The 17,929-nt window shown below is 34.7% G+C and overlaps 1 protein-coding gene across 1 annotated transcript; it reads left to right on the top strand.

The window, feature by feature from the left end:
- The first annotated feature begins 861 nt into the window (after positions 1-861).
- On the top strand, positions 862-17,261 carry LOC129225965 (inositol polyphosphate 1-phosphatase-like). The gene is made up of 5 exons (XM_054860532.1): positions 862-1,046; positions 9,680-9,938; positions 11,134-11,389; positions 13,845-14,019; positions 15,762-17,261. Exons 2-5 carry the CDS (start codon positions 9,705-9,707, stop codon positions 16,261-16,263), a joined length of 1,167 nt encoding a protein of 388 aa, XP_054716507.1. The 5' UTR covers positions 862-1,046; positions 9,680-9,704; the 3' UTR covers positions 16,264-17,261.
- Positions 17,262-17,929: the final 668 nt, after the last annotated feature.

Raw genomic sequence — 17,929 nt, 5'->3', positions numbered from 1 at the left:
CAAGACAGAGGGGAGGTTCACGTATTATTTATATTGGGAATCTCCAAATCTTTAATTTTGCCACTTAAGTGCCATTAATTAATTACGTAAGGGTCCTGAGGGGGGAGGGGGTCGAAAAAATCTCTACATACCCTTACTGGGGGGAGGAGGGGTCAGACCCATTCTTACGTAATATTTTCCAATTCGAAATTCTATATTAGAAATCGCGCGGTCAAGTGGTTTGGGCAAGGATCCTATTTAATTTGCTTCTGGAAGGTAAAAAACGTATTAGGATGAGCTGTTTTTTATTTGTTTTTCAAAGAATGAATAGTGTAAAATATAATAAAAGAATCGCACTGTGTATGGCATGTCTTATTTTTAATTAATATCGCATCATATACAAAAAAATATTTGTCGAAAAAGCATCTAGTCTAGATTCCTTTTAGTAAATATTTCTTTGGACAAAAAAGGTTTAATTTTTTTTTTTTTTTTTTTTTTTTTTTTCAATAATAGTGAATTTAATAACGAATGCAGTGATGTAAGATTCGTTATTTTTCTATTTCGAAAAACGAAATGGAAGCTTACGTAAGATAGGGGGGGAGGTTAAAAATCTTACTTCCCCTTACATGGGGGAGAATGGGGTCAAATATTGTCAAAATCGTCCTTGCGTAATTAATGAATGGCCCCTTACATTCCTTTTCTTCTCACCGCCTCATTTGTGGAGTCAATCATCCGAGGCTTTCTGAGAACCAAAATGTCTGGCAGTTTAGCCAAGGCTTCCACCTTGCGCAAAAGGGACAGGCGGGAGTTCTCAGAGCGCAACGTCATCGCGTGGAGCACTTGACGGAGTATTTACGTCACAATCTGGCACACGATCGAAGGCAACCTTGTTTTCGCTTTTCCACGTACTAGACTGTTACTTTTTTTCTTCTTCTGTTTACTTTCTGGGAGCGATAAGAGGCATTTCCCGTGCCCTTATCGGCCTTAACGGGTTTCTTTTTCAGTTCAAGTCTAATTAGTGAACAAGATCAAATACGCTTAGGTAAAGAAAACAGAAGAAGCATAAGGTAAGAGGCTCCTCATAACTATTGAAATTTCGTCTCGGGAGTGCGGTTTGGATGTGAGTTTCTCTGTTTCCCGACCTTTTTAATTCCACTGAAGTAATGCTTTTCCCGTTTGTATGCAGCCGCAGCATGAGATCACGTGATGTTTATTTAGTTATGGTCATTTTTTAAAAAGGAGAAAAATCACCTTTTCTTTTCTTGTCATTCCAATGGGTTTGATTGTTTGACTGGTAATGGGCTGTTTTCAATTTTATTTAACCAGAAATATGTCCTTTTTTACGCGTCGTTTTCTCGCTAGAAGTATCTTAGAGATGATTTAAAAATAAGTTTTGAAAAAAAGTTATGCTGTGTAACAAGATTTTTTAAAAAAGTAGCCTTTTTGTCCAAAACTTAATAATTTTTTTTCCATCAGCCATTAATAAAATGTAATTAATTTATTTTTGTAATTTGAAGCACATTTTTACATTGAACTGGCATTTTTATATCAATTCTTATTCCAGATTTTATTTACTAAATTATAAACCGATAGTTCAGAATAATTAAATAGGCTTCAAAATTATCAAGATTCATTATTTTACCTGCAAAGCTTTAATTTTGCATAATAGCCTGCTGCCGTATTGCAAAACATGCAATTGTATGAAAACGATGAAACAAATTTTTCAATAACTATGCACATTATTAAATTTTTCAAAATAATAATAATAATAATAATAATAATAATAATTGTTAATCAATAGCATTTGCGAAACCAGGTTGAAAAGTCTCTGCTAATATACATAAAAAGTTATTTCTTTTTTGAGTAATTCGAGAAAGTAAGATGCACCAAAGAATTATATTTTATACGAGACCAAGTCATTTTTTCTTGACAGAACACGTTGTTTAATAGCTTCGACACAGCATAGAAAAAATACATTTAATAGTAAAAAAAATGTGCGATAGCTCTAAGATGGTTTTTTAGAAGCCGGTTTGAATGCTAATATGAAATTTCTGAAATCTCTGCTCTTTCAGTGGAATGTCATCGGTATATTCTGTCCTGCGGCGTGTCTATAATTCTCATTTTCTAAAAACTCTAGACGTAAACAGATTATAGATTTCAGCTCCATCTTTTTACAAGTACATATATACATCTAAAATAAAATTTAAAAAAGCAAAACTCAAAGCAATGTAAAAACATTGCAAAATGCAATGTGAAAAAAAGAGCGTAAACATTGCCCCAAGGAACAGTGTCAGTCATCCTGCTGATCACTAACCTATGATGCGCTTGTTAAACTTGGCGGGGCATTTTGAGTTAGTCATCAAATTTATCACCGAAAATGATGCCAACCAGGTGATATCTTTTCAATTTCTCGCAAAATTCAGGTTGTATAATTTTAATAAAAATAGTTAAGCTCTGTTGATGTCTTATTTCAATTATATATAACTTATAAAATATTTTCTTTTCTTTCTTTTTTTTTTGAGCAATCACGATTGCTTATTGTTCTCACTTGACTGTTTTGATGTGCTATCATTTTATTTTCCCGCCAGCACCCTCTGCAGCACCACTGTCGACCGGCTCCTCACGATGCTGCTCCTAGAGCGAAAACCGTCTCCAGGTTGCATCCATATGCTACACACATGCGAATACATACACAACTACACACACACACAAATACATACACCTAAACACACATACCCAAACACACACAAACACATACACACACTCAAACACATACATACACACACACGCATGCATACAGACACCTACACATGCACACACACCTACACACAACTACCCACACACTCATCACACTCATGCCTACACACAACTACCCACACACTCGTCACACTCATGCCTGCACACAGACACAAACACATATGCCTACACACACATACACATTCCCCCCACACACAAACACTCATACACACAACTACCCACACACTCATACCTGCACACAGACACAAACACACATGCCTACACATATATACACATAACATCCTACACACAAGCACACATACCGCCCACACACATAAACACATTCCTACATACACACACACCCGTGATTGCGAAAAACATAATTTGAATTCAAGAGGTCAGAACTCAAATTATTTTTTTTTTTTTTCATACTTTTTGAATAGAGCTCATTTTTGCAAACACACTCTAAATTTACCCGTTTTTGTAGATTCACCCATATTTAAATGAGTTGATGTTTCTTCCTTTCTTTCCTTTTGCAAGATGCTCAAGAGGACCCATAGCACCTGCAGCCTTGAAATTTAGGACAAAATTCGGACGTACTCCAGGTGTCACATCGGAGCGCTTTTTCTAAATTTCGAATTATTTTTATTATTTTTTTAAATTTATTTTTAAGCTAAAATTTCATTTCATTGGAGGGAGAAAAAGTCCCCCAACCCTTTTCATTTTATGTCCTTGGAAATAGCTTTCTTTTTTCTACGCAAAAAGTTGTTTCTACTATTTCTTATATAATCAAAAACTGAGCGTATCTTTGTATGTCCAAGCTTCTTCTCCCGAACAACAGTGAACTGACCATCGAACCAGGTATCGATGGATTCGAAATCTTCCCGTCTTCATGTTTGGCTATTTAACATAATCCTCCGATAATAATTAGCGGAGATATCAATTAAAAACTATTAATTACTATTAATTATGAAGCTTGGATTTCGACATAAAATCCCTATTTTTCGAAGGCTTTCCTCCATTCAAATTATTATTCAGTGCTTCATCTCAACTTTCCGCAACAACGCTTTAATTAAAATGTGTAGCGTGTGAAGAAAATCATTGAGATGAAAGATTTGTTGCCATTTTTTTTCTCGAATATGAACAGGTAAAATTCTTGTTTTTGTTTCGAGGCTTTTCCTGTAATCAGGAGATTTAAAATGTTTACTTTTTGGGGGTTTTCCGCAATCTGCCGCAAAATTCCACCGACTTTTTTTTTTCGGTTCAAGCCTGAGTCTTGAATTCGCGTCACTTGACATAACTTTTATTTTCGAGGTGGACCGTGCAAAGCCGGGCGACGCAGCTAGTAAGGTTTATATAAGGTGTGCACGCATAGAGCAACCTTTTGCACTTCGCGACCCCATTTTGGTCAATTGAATGATCCCTGACCCCATATGTGACCTTCGTGTAACAGTTATTGTAGGAATCAGCAAAATATAGTTAGTACAAATATTAACTTATTTTTCGACACGTCCAAATTTCTTGCACTCAATTGATTTTCCGATTTACCATACATTTGTGGAGAGTACGAATCATGGAAAATCAGTGTTTTTGTATTTACAAAAAGTAACACATAATACAATTAACTATTATTTCAATAGGAACTCAAAATTTAATCACCATACTTCTATCAATAAAATAATCCGCACCTTTACAAAGGAAATTAAAAATGATGATATTTTGTTCTTTATGTAATGGTTTTATATTTTGTATAATATTATGTTCAGTAAACTCGATTATCGGTGGTCGGATTACCTAAGGGTCTTTTCACAATTTTGTTTAATTAAGATTTACTGAAAATGCCCCAATTTTAACTTTGAGAGTTCAAAATCTGCTTTTCTACATTCTTATTTCTTTCTTCTCCTTCCTTCCCACAATATCAAAATTCCAAAGTCAGGCCCGGATCTTTAAAAATTTGGAACCCCATGCAACGAAATCTGTAGGCACCTCCCCTTTTGCCAGCAGTGTATATTTGCAACGTTAATAAATCTTAGTACTAGTTTTTTTTTTTTTTAATTGCTTGAGCCGTTGAGCTTGATCTGCGGGTACCCAGATCCGGTCGTGTCCAAAGTCACTGAAACCAGACTAATTGGAACTTGATTTGTACACATGCAGTCAGCGAATTAGATCAATCCTCATATAAATAATAGCCGATGATCGAGTAACCCGCGTGTTTCAACAATGAAACTCGCGCCATGGCATGATAATTTAATAATATGTTTTGGCAATGTTTAACATGCAGGGAAAGGTTTATCATGACAAGGCTGAACTCGATCCGGTAACTTAACTGTTTTACTGGTAAGACTGTGTCATTTCAGAGGAATTGAGAAACGAGAAAATGGTTAGCAATGAACGCTACCCACTGGAATTTAGGGTTAATCCACTGGAGTTAGGGTTACAATTTCAACTATGAGAATATGATCAAACAGGCAATGGCTTCGTTCAAATGTAGAAGCAATTTTCACATACAGGTAATAATAGTAGACTTTCTAGTTGTTCGATAAAAATACCCTTCACTCTCCTTCACGATTTTTGACCCAACTTAACTTATTTCGGGAAATTGAGTCCTAAATTTCCAGTCCTATTCCGAAGGAAAATAATCGGTAGCATTCTGCTTCGGATCAGTGGCGTACCAAAACGGATGGGGGCCTGGGGCGCTACTCGAAATGGGGGCCTATCTGGTATTGAAACTGAAGTTTCTCAAACTATGTGTACGTACCATATATTACAGTAATTACTTTAAGTGGTACATTTTTACATATTTCAGGTAGTGTTGGTTTGATTTCGGACACTATTGTAAATACCACAGTAAAACACATGGTTTTCAGTGAAATTAAGTAAATACTATATTTTTAATAAAATTGTGCTCTGTCAGAAAATATCAAAAACAGAAAAAAGTCTTAAAATTATATTGTATCTTAAAAATTTATTGCATCTGAACATCCAAGTATATATTTAAAAATCAATTGAATTTTGCAATTCTTCATTACAAAATTCAATTAGTACTCATGAATTGAAATATTTTTTAAAAATATTAGTAACTACATTTTACTGACCTTTTATGCATGTGTAGAAATGAGGGCATTCAAAATATAGAACGATTTCTAAAGCGAAGAGCGTAATTTCCCCTGATTATCGGACAAAGCGCTAGGAACTATTTCTTTCGCTTGGCCGCAGCTCATTTCTCCACAGTCAAGTAAGCTTGCAATCGGGTATAGAATGGTTGGGAGGAGGTATTATGCAGTCAAGGTCAAAAGTCCCGAAGGATTGACCAATTAAACAGTTTTATGCTGTCGAAAGGGGCATAGCAAAAAGGAAATCCCCTTTGCTTGAGTCAGAAGGGGTCCGTCCGATTGGCTCTTAAAAGTTATATATATAGCTTCGGGCAGAAGACGAAACTTAAAACAACAGAAGTGCAGCTGGTAAAAAAAAAAAGAAAAAAAAAATATCTGGCTGATTCTTCCAACGCCACAAAGGATAGACAACTGCTAATTAATGAATGGATTTTCTTGGTTATATGTTTGAATTTGGTTTCAAAAATAGTGTATGAATTAAGACTAGACCGTCGTAGTCTTAATACACAAAACAAAACATAAAACAGATATTTTAGCTGTATACTGTAATGATCAAAAATTATAAACGTGCATCTGTTATGCATTCGTTTTTTTTTTTTTTTTTTAATTATTAATTGTTTGAAAAAAAAAATGCATAAAACTTTGCTGAAAGCACTTAACGAAATAAAAGCTAACGATTTTTATAGATTTGGTTAATTTAAAAATTTGAAGCCCCCATTAAATTCGTGGCCCAAGCGCTCATGTGCCTTTATACACTAGAACGGGTCACTGTGAAAAAAAAGTCATATTTAACAAAATTTATGGTATATACTCGCATATATGTAGGCAACCGATTAATATTTCTAATCATGATGTATATGACAGGTCTATTGGAAAAAATAAGATACAATTTCGGGGCCTATGTCAAAGCGGGGCCTGTGGGACATAATTTGCCCTCTCTTTGTTTAGGCAAGAGGGACTGAGAAAATATTCACTCTACATAAAAAGACAACTTTTTATTTATCTAAACCATGACATAAGGCACGTCTGGCGAAAAAGAAAATGAATTAAAATTTTGGGGACTGTGTCAAAGCGGAGCCTGGGTATCATAAACCCTCCATTGATCCCGAAAAGGAGTCACTGTGAACAAATATTTGTTCTTAAAAAAATTATGATTTATTAAGCCAACTTGTTTAAGCATTCAAACCAAGATCCAAGATATGCGACAATATTGGTGAAAACCAAAAATTGAAAATTAGGGGCCTATGTCAAAGCGGGGCCTGGGGCGGACCGCCCCCTCCGCCCCCTCTTCGGTACGCCACTGCTTCGGATTGACGTCATAACGAATCCCTTAATATCCGTTTGCAAAATTTCTGTGCATCGACGGGGGGTTTGAGGTAGAAGTTCTGACGTCAATCCGAAGTGTAGTGCTACCAATTTTCGTCTGAAATAGGAATCTTAATCAATGTCAAACTGTTAGCCTGAATTGCTCGCTTTTGCATGTAAACTGTTATTGTTCGTTTTCAGCTTTTACATATATTTTTTTACATTTAGTGTTACTGTTTTTAGCTATAATTTTAATGTATGCGTGAGTTTTATTCTTTTTTTTTAGTTATTGTATAAGAGTCATTCTTCAAAAAGTGTAACTTTTCTGTCACACGCCTTTTACAGTAAAAACTTTAAGGAACAATTCATTTAACAATGCTTTTTAATTTCATCAAAAAAATATATCTATTTAAACCTGTCAACATTTTTTAAATAATATTTTTTAGTTTGGTATATTTTTGGTTCACAACATGTGAATTCTCACCTCCGTGGCATGTCACACACCTTTTGTGACTGTTTATGTTGCTTAATAACTTGTTTGATTAAAAGTATATGCTTATTTATTTATTATTCCATTCACAAGTGTCTCAAATACTAGTTTTTTAAGTATATTTAATTTTTTAATATTGTGTTTTAGTTCGTTTTAGTAGGACAAGGAGTCATGTCACACAATAAATTCTCACTTCCGTTACCTAAACACTAAATGCCATTCCTCATCACCACGTGGCAGTAATGACATCAAATTTTCCATGATGCAAGAGAGCCCCCTTGTTTATTTTCAGCCATAGTTGAAGTTGTGAGATTTTTGTCGAAAACAAGAAGATAGATTTTGCTTTAATAACGTGGTGTGGTTATTGTAACTTCTCACCTCCGTGAACTTGAATTTCAGAAATGTAAATTAATGTAAAAAAAGAAGTGAACATGTTTTCATATGCTTAAGCAGATTGTAGCAACGAAAAAAAAAAAAATTTCTCTGAAAGATGTGTCTATTAGGCCTATATTAATGGAAAAATCCTCACCTCCGTGACAGACCTTATCAATGTCATTATTGCTGAGGTGAAAATAAATGATGGAGGGAAAATAAACCAATAATAGGCATTCTACCAAAATTATAAATTGCTAATACATCCTTAAATTTAGTAAATACTATTTTTTAAAATCCATTTAAACTACAAATTAAGCCGTACTTTAATTAAAAGAGCTTAATATTATTTTCCCACTGATAATCAAAATAGCTGATTGTTTGCACAATTAACAAAATTACTACTTTGATATTAAATTGGCCTCAATTTTTAAAAAATAGAAGTTTTTTTCGATTTTTTTTTTTTTTAAATTTCCGTGAACAAGGCATTTTTTATTATTTTATTTATGAGTAAAATAATTAGAACTTAGCTGGACTATTGTTTATGGTTACTTCTAGAAGGTAACACTTTCATGTAAGAATAGAAAAAGAAGAATACAAAAGGTTTTGAAATTGGAAAAATATTTGCGTTCAAAAGTTACGTTTACTGGAGAAAGGATCATAAACTAGTATCGTTTTTTACCTATTATTCGGATTATCAGCGGCTCGGATAATCAGTGTGACGCCTTATTCATTCTGCGGATAATCTGGAGTTTACTCTATTTCTTCATTTTGAAAAACTACACAATACCGTAGAAGTTTTCGTCGAGTATCATGTCAATAGATGCAATAACATTATTAAACGAGCTGATGTGTGCATCACATGACTTCCTTTTACTCCAATTTAATGTCATTTCCCCATTACTGGCAATTTTAATGTGATTCAACAGTTTACTCTCTAAATATCACCAACAGTGGCCAAACAAACAAATTTAAAAAAAAAAAAAAAAAACAAGCCGCCAAATTTGTCGCCAAGTTGGCAACAAAACTTGGCGACTAAAAGACTGGCGATATATCGCCAAGTGTCCGCCAAATTATAACACCGCTTGAGTTTACATCGGAATTAACAATGATTTCCTCCCAAAAAGAGGCAAAAAACACCTTAGAAACAGCTGAATGCAACCAAAAGGGGAAGTGCACAACTAGACCCAACTAGGAGTCTACGTAACAAATTTCAACTTTCTGAGAGTTACCGTTCTTGAGTTATGCGACATACATCCGCACATCCGCACATACATACGTACATCGTACATACAGACGTCACGAGAAAATTCGTTGTAAATAACTCGGGAATTATCATTATGGATATTTCGCGTGTCTATACGTTCTTAGGCACTTATCCACGTATGGTCGAGTCGAAAAAAAAAAAAAAAAAACTCAGTATTCATTCGGGGATGATTAAAATGGAATTTACTGTCTATTTTTGAGTGAAAATTTTTTCGCGAATACAATACTTCCTTTTTTGTAAAAGGAAGTAAAAATGAGTGTTACAGTTCAAAATAGATAAATCGAGGATCAATGTTATACCCTGAATGACTGTAGCTAGTTTGCTGTTACTGATCAAACTCAAAATATCAACTATTTACACTTATTTAAGTCACAAAAGAAATTCTGCTCAGTAATTGTTTCTTTCGTCCTCTTTTAGATTATTTACGCTTGATGCGGCATGAATGTCTCCAATGGCAGAAGAAGAGATTCCACTGAATGATTTACTCCATTGTCTTTTAGAATGTTCTGAAAAGGCAGCGCGGATAGCGCAGATTTTTCGAGAGGAAAACGATCTATTTGAGCTTCTAGTTGAAAAAAAATCTGTATTGGAAAGAAATAAAAGATTCATTCAGGACTACAAAACTCTTGCTGATGTATTAGTCCAAGAAACGATCAAGTTAGATGTCGCTCAAAAGGTAAGTTTCTTCCCTTTTCATTCATTCTTTTCTTTTCTTTTTTTTTTTTTTTTTTCATGTTCAGAAGTCTTTTGAACCCCTTTAATTAAGAGGCAAAAGTGGGCGAAAGACTAATTTTTATTAATATTTTACTTGCTTTTTTTCAATTTATTTATTTTCTCTTTAAGATATACATTGCAGGAAACTGAGAAAGCACACGATTCCATTGCATTTTGGAAATTAGCAGACATCAAGGAATAAGCTTTTTTTTTTTTTCTCGATGAAAACAAAAAAGCAGGACACGACTTTCGATATATGAAGTTGTGCTTGGGCCATTTCGAACCTTCTTTGATCGAAGCATGACATCAGAAGAAAGAAAATAATCTCTCAAATGTTTGAAAAGATATGTATAGAAATGATATAGTCTTTTGCCCTTTGGAAGATGAATTTGTTCATTTTATTATGTTTCTCCAAGAAAACAAAGATACCCTTAGAACAACACCAGAAAATCCAGACACATTAGGTCTCTCTTGTTATCACATTTAGCAAGCAGCTAAAGGAATGTCTTGAACATTTCCGAACATGGAAACAATGTTGACATTTTTTTTAACAATTCCATTAACGAATACATCTTGCGGACGAACCTTTTCAGTTTTGAAAAGGGTAAAAAATTCTTTAAGAAATAAAATAGGAGAAGAGAGACTGAATATTACTCAGCTATTTTATACATACAGCTGGAGATGTTAAACCGCATCGACGCTAAAAAATAATTTATGATTTTGCTACTCATAAAACATGGCGGAAATTCATATAAGGTACTTGAATAAAAATTGTTGTGTAACGATATTGTTTTTATTTTTTGTTTATGCTTTATTTTTTATTTTATTGGAACTTCTATTTTTTACTAAAGTTTGGGAGCCCCAAAATTTTAACCGCGAAGGGCCCCCACTTCACTTGATCCGCCTCTGTATTTATAAAATTTTTAGCAATATGAGTTCTTCAAGTTCTAATTTTTAAAATCATGTGAATCCAAACAGTTTCGATGCATGAACTTATATAAATTCAAACATTTAAAAATGTGTGATCATGTGAATCTCGCTGTTCGGATAAAAGTTTTACCAACACAAAGAATCCAGCAAGTTGGAATGCAGTTTAAGATTATATGTGCCGTTTAAGTTTCATCATCATTAACGCTTTTTTTCCCCCCTTCTTTCAGTTTCCCTCAATTCTGTCGAAAATTGAAGGCGAGGAGCAGAACACTTTTCAGAACACACTAGGTGAATCTATCAGAGTCGAGCTCACATCAGTTCCCCAAACAACAGATTTACTATGTCAGGTTCTGAACGGGAACCGCCATGTCGCTGAAGTTCTGTCCAGAATTGTCCACAGCGAAAGCGATAAATTTGAAACTGAATGCACTGAAAGTTCGTGCATTGCGTCTAAAAGAATTGGTATTTGGATTGATCCTATAGGTAAAAATATTGCTTGTTTTGTGTTTATCTTGCATATTAATTAACTTTTTAACCCTTTGAAGGGCGGACCATTAAATTTTTAGAAATCTTATTTAACAAACACTATGAGGGAGTTTACTTGATCATCTAGACTTACAGTTGACAGTAAAAAAAATATAATGAATTTCTCTCACTGGGGGGGGGGGGGTGTCCCTATTTATTCCTACCGCTGACCAAGGGCAGGAAAAAAGAGCGTTTTTGCATGCAAAAAGGTGTTTTAGAACAATAAAATTGAATAATGAAGAAAAATGTTTGACTGGTTTAGCGTTAATTGAAAATTTTAATATCTTCTCATATTCGAGTCTCAAAAATTTGAGCCAACAGAAAAAGATACCTTTGTTGTGCGACCACCGCCCTTCAAAGGTTTAAATACTTTGAGGATCATTATGGAGCATACATGTTCCCAAAGTTCAAGTTTGTTTTACAAATTAGAGTGCAGATGCTTTAAAAATTATGAAGGGCCAAGTCTTGATCAAGCCAAGGTGATGCCCTGGTCCTGATAAAAGTTGGTGCTCCTTTCACTAGAAAATCCCCAAATTTTCGAAGCAGTAGTCTCCCAAAACGGGAAGAAAAAAATTAATTTAACCTGTTTCGGTGCCCTTAAAATTGTAATGCCCAGACCAGGTCCACGGACCTGCAGGACCATGCGTTAATCAGGCCCTGCGAGGGGGCACCCAAAAATTACCACAATAGCATAGCCGCGGGCAGAACTTGTGTAGTAAGCATTTCTGCAGCTGTGAGTCTATAGCAATCAAAGATATTACTAAGCGTGGAGATCTTAGTCTTAAATTATCTCTATGAGCTCAATTTATTGCGAATTCAATACTGCCTTTATCGTTGACCTTGTTCGTTCTGTTCATCTGCAGCGACTGTTTTTGCTAGGGCTGTTTTGCTCTTGTTTCCTTTTAAATAAAGAAAAGATTAAATATTGCTTTTTATTCTGCAAAAATGGTTATCTTCCTTGGAGCTCGGTTCAACGACTTTTAACCGTAGTTTTCGGAATGAAGGGTTGTTGCCATGTTTGTTTCTCGGTTATTAGTTTTTCTTACTTAATTTTTAAGCTATTTCTTAGATTAGATTATAAGGATTTATAATATTGCCTATTTTCTGTAGCAAACTATTACGACGTTTTAAAAGTGTTTTAAGGATGTTTACTTTAATCTCTATATACTAAAAAAAAGTAAGGTCAAAGAAATTGTGAATGAAAGTCTGTGGCGGGTCTGCGTCCAGGAGACCCTATAGCATTTACAGCGTTGAAATTTTGTACAAAATTACTTCACGCGTCTGTGGTGTGTACCTGTATTTTTTTTAAATTTTAATTTGAATAATTTTTTCTAATAAATTTTTCAAGCTAAAATTTTGCATAATTGCCTATGGAAGGGATGAGAGATTTCCCACACCCCTTAACATTCGATGTCGTTCGAAAGACACTTTTTACTGCATCAAATAAAAGCTCTTTCAAATTTCCTCAATTAACTAGAACAGTTGATATAAGGGTTTCTATTTTAGCGAAAATTCCTAGGTTCGACTCAATTCAAGCCCGGAACTGAAGAGTGAAATGTACAGAGACCACGGATTTGAAAGCGACTTTTCAAACGTACAAACTGCCGTTTTATAATGTTCAGGAGCGCAATTGCACCTATATCCATGCAAGGTGCAAGTTGGGACACGTTAGTGTGGAACCCGGGAAAGGGGTGCTCTTCAAGGCAATACCAATTCCTCTTTTTTTTAATGCGTTGATTATGCAGATTTCTATCAAGTTCTTGTTGCCTTCGGCAGTGAGCGGGGTTGGGTTCTAATTATAAGCTCTTTAAATTCCATTTTCTACGGGAGAGAGAGATGGTGATTTTCATTTTGTTCGAAACGGGACTCGAAACGCGTTTTTTAATCTGATTCTTTCTTTTAATCGATTAAAATTAATGCGATTAAAATAAGATTTCGAAGCAATCTTCGGGGGTTGGTGGGCACCAGCAAGCAGGGGGTGGAGCCCCCTAGTGATTTAAAATTTTAGGATTTACAACTTTTGCTGCGTAGTTTTTTGAAATATCTCGTGTTCTTTGTCTAGAGTTTTCAAGTTTTTGTGTTCACGCATACTCTTTGTTGATGAAATGTCTGTACCTTAGAGCTAGACCAACGTAGGTCACATAATCGCCACTTTACAGGATAGAGGGAAAACGTTTGTCTGTTGCATGCAAAGGATGTTACGCGCTCTTTTAACACTGGTAATTAATTACAAAGGTTTTTTTTTTTTTTTTTAGAATTTCGTTTCGCATGGCTCGATACGGAATATGATTCTACATAAAATGCATTAATAAACGGAAAATCGCAACTTTTGGACTTATGTTAGTCTGGCTCTGAGGTACAGATAGATTTTGTCTAAATGATTAAAATACAACAAAAAAAAATTCCATTTTAGATTCTACAGCTGAGTACATCCAAGCGAAAGCAGACGAAATAAACGATTCAGGCATTTTGCAGTACGGGCTGAAATGTGTATGTGTTCTCATCGGAGCTTATGATTTGGAGACTGGTGACCCAATCCTAGGAGTAATTAACCAACCCTTCTATGACAAAGACTTGCAATCGCTGAAGTACGTGCAACTATTTTCTTTTTATTTTTCGCATGATCGATCGAACAAGTGAGGTAGTGAGAAGTACAGGGGTGTACGTATGGACCCTTGCCACTAAGGAGGGGCAAGCATAGGCGCTGCTTATAACTATAGTCCTGCTCTCCCCCTACAACCCACCCCCTCCCCACCAAAAAAAAAATTTCATGCTATTTTTTGTCAGATGAGAGTAGAAAAACTTGTTATGTGACTCTCACGGGAAATATTTCGAAACTGAAGTCCTAAAATTGCAATTTTAAATTATCTTAGCTGACATTTGGAAGGAGTATGGGAGTCAGATGTGTGGGTTCTCTTCTAGGGATTGACAGTTGCCCCTCCTTGCCCTCGTCTGGCTACACCCAGGATGTACGTGGACGTTTTAAAGTGTCAAGTAAAATCCGGTTAAAGTTCAGATCCCAAGTATAGGCTTTTATTGAAATAATTTTGTACGTCATGCTGTATAGCAGAATCTACCAGGGCTACTAGTAGTATCTCTTGGCCCAAACAGAGGACAGGGCCTCTAAAAACTTGTACTGGTTTTATCACAGCTTTTAATTTCAGCACTTCCATCCTTTTGCTTCTCACTGCCTCAATTGTCAGTGATAACACTTTTTCAATCCAGATGCGTATTAAATTTAATAAATTGACCTTATCTCCTCAAATTACGTAAGTCCAACATACAGTTCTTAGGGAAGAAGGAATGTTAAACCAAATGTTACTCCATTAGGTAGCATACATTGTTGACCATTTCTTCGTTTCTTCATTCCCCTGAAATGACACAGTCTTACCAGTAAAACAGTTAAGTTACCGGATCGAGTTCAGCCTTGTCGCGATAAAGCCTTTCCCTGCATGTTAAAAGTTACAAAAACATATTATTAAATTATCATGCCGTGGTGCGAGTTTCATTGTTGAAACACGCGAGTTAGTCGATCATCGACTATTATTTATATGAGGATTTGTACATCTAAATGGCTGTCCGAATTAAGAGAAGTCCGGTTTTTATACGATTAGGAAAAATGAGGGGGTTTACTGTTAATGTATACTAGAGACAGACTGAGGTGTTGTGAGAAAATTCTAATTCTTGTAAGTATGCCGCGAATCGGAGAAGTTTGGAACCGCTGTACTGTACATGTAGTTTTGTCTCGGTGATAATCCAGCGAAGGTAAAAACAAGTTTACGGGGATTGATTATTTGAATATCGTCTATATCGGTTCTATGAGTACGCTGATCACACTTTTAACGCTTCAAACAAACGTATTTCAAGCATTGAAAATCGAAAATAGAACTTTAAAAAAAACTTAGTCTTAAAAGTGTATTTTCACGTTTTGTATTTTAAGCAAAAAAATGGCATTCAAACAAAACGAAAAAAAGTGCTATATTATGGTCTTTGCTGCGATAAACTTTTTGTCTTCAAATTATTTTTTTATGCTTTTATTTTCCCTAAATGAAATTTTGAGGAACTGGGGACCATATAAAAAGTTTGATTTCGAATTTTTTAGTAAATTATTTTTAAAAAATTTATCAAAATTTTCATGAAAATTGAAATGCTTTTTACCTTTTCAACGCATTTTACAGGATTTTTTTAAAAAAGAAAGAAAGAAAGAAAATTCCACTTAACCCAGTTGCTAGAACTTTTTTCTAAATTTAACAGGACTCTGCTTTTTAGTGCAAAGTGGTTCATTAAATATTATCTATTTAATATTATAAATATTGTTTGTGTTTCTTAGATGGAGAAGTAAAGTCTATTGGGGACTCGCTCACCAAAATGCAAGTGAAATCTCCAACAACCTAAAGAGTGAAGAAATAGAGAGAAGAATAATAGTAACCAGCAGCAGCGAGAACGAACGTCTACTAGATATCATGAAATCGAGGTATCAAGTAGTGCACGCTGCTGGTGCCGGCTATAAAAACCTACTGGTAGCTTGTAAGGAAGCGGACTTGTACGTTTTGTCACAGGGAACGACTCACTTTTGGGACACATGTGGACCTCAAGCTATCTTGACAGCAATGGGTGGCGGAATGCTGAACTTTCAAGAAGTGACCAAAGCAGGAAATGCAAAAACCCTTGACTTGAGAAAATATCAAATAAGGTATACTTCATTAGAAAAAGGAATTGAATCAGCAAGGAACAGTGGTGGCGTCATTGCGTATAGAAATCCTAGTGATGTCACTGAATTTCTTCAGTTGCTTGAAGATAATAATTATCATTTCACGAAAGATAGTTCATGATTCATATTATTGTTTTGCTGGGGTGCCCCCCCCCCCCAATGGCGAAAATTCCTCCAATTTTTTCAACCTTCATTCCCTTTTTTATTTTTTCGCTCTCTTTTTTTGTTTTATTTTTTAAAATATTTTTTATTTATTTATTTATTTTTAATTAATATTACTATTATTATTTTATTAGAAACTAGTGGTAGCCGCACGGCTTTGCAAGTAATAGAAAAATTAAAAGGTCTTTTGGTTCGCCTGTATATTTACAAATAATGTATGGTGAATTTTCTCGCCAATTGGCTTGTGCCAATGTTACAGTTTCACGTTATGATAATTTCGTGTCTCGCCAATTGGCTTGTGCCCATGTTACGGTTACACGTTATGATAATTTCGTAATTTACCCGTCCATCATATAATTTTGTCCTTAAAATTGGAATAGAAAAAGAACCACATCGAATTTTCGAAAAATAGAGGTGCACACCCCATGCTGCGAACTAACTTTGTGCCAAATTTCATGAAAATGAATGGTCTAGGCGCTATGCGCGTCAGAGATCCTCACACAGAGAGATCGGACCAGACAGAGATCCGGACAGAGAGACTTTCAGCTTTATTATTAGTAAAGAAGTTCTATGCTACGCCAAATACTACCAGGGCTGCTTGTACCATCTCTTGTTCCTCTAACAGATGAGAGTTTCTCCTACTATTTCTACTGTTATCACCAAATTTTTAATTTTGGCACTTACGACCCTTTACTTCTAGGAGCATCATGCTATTGTGTGTTCATACAGAATCAAAATATATGTATAAAATATTTTTGGATTTTAAGTTCATTGAATTGTGGAAAGTTATCTTCCGAAAAAGTTTACAGTGAATAGTAATTAAAGACTATAATTTTCAAGTACTCATCAAAAATATTTTGTATAAAAAAGCTTTTCGTATAATGTAGGTGAACATTTTTTATTGTTGGATGTTATTTCCTGTAAAACTTACATATATGTAAAATAAAAGTCGCCTGCACTTTCTGAAACAACTCATTCACTGTTTTCCGCTACAAACAGGGCCCTGATTACCAGGGCCGTCCGAAGAGCTGACGGAACCCGGGGCGAAAGTTTCCTGGCGCCCCCCCCCCATATACACACAGAAAAATCAAGTTAGTTATAACATCAGTTCATAATACATACTTGATTTTTTGACATATTAATAAACAGAACAATCAAAGGGCTATGCATAATAACACAAATTAAATCACAAGCAATAAATCTGTTTCTAATATTTGTGAAACATTAATGCAGCAAACACTTTTCGAAAATGGAAATATTAAAAATCCAAATATTTATCTACGAAAATGTTATCCCACAAGATAAAAAACAATTAAAATTGAATTGGTTATTCATATTGATCAAACTAAGAATATGAATGAATTATTTGCTAATTATAAATAGAAAATGTATTTATTGAAGCAAATTACAACAAAATTAAAATTCGATCTGGACTCATCCAATTATTCTTTTCAAGAGTTTTTTTGGTTTTACTTCTAAAAATTTAATACCAGCTTTCTTATATGTTATAAACAAAGATGTTATTCTTTTGCATCAAATATTTGTAAATTTTAGGGAGAAGCCCACAAATACTCAACAACATCGAAAATCGCTCAGAATTGCGTTTTTGGAGCTCTATTTTCGAA

This window comes from Uloborus diversus, chromosome 7 (genome assembly GCF_026930045.1).
Source record: "Uloborus diversus isolate 005 chromosome 7, Udiv.v.3.1, whole genome shotgun sequence".
Classification (NCBI taxonomy): Eukaryota; Metazoa; Arthropoda; class Arachnida; order Araneae; family Uloboridae; genus Uloborus; species Uloborus diversus.
This window is presented reverse-complemented; position numbering and strand designations above follow the sequence as displayed.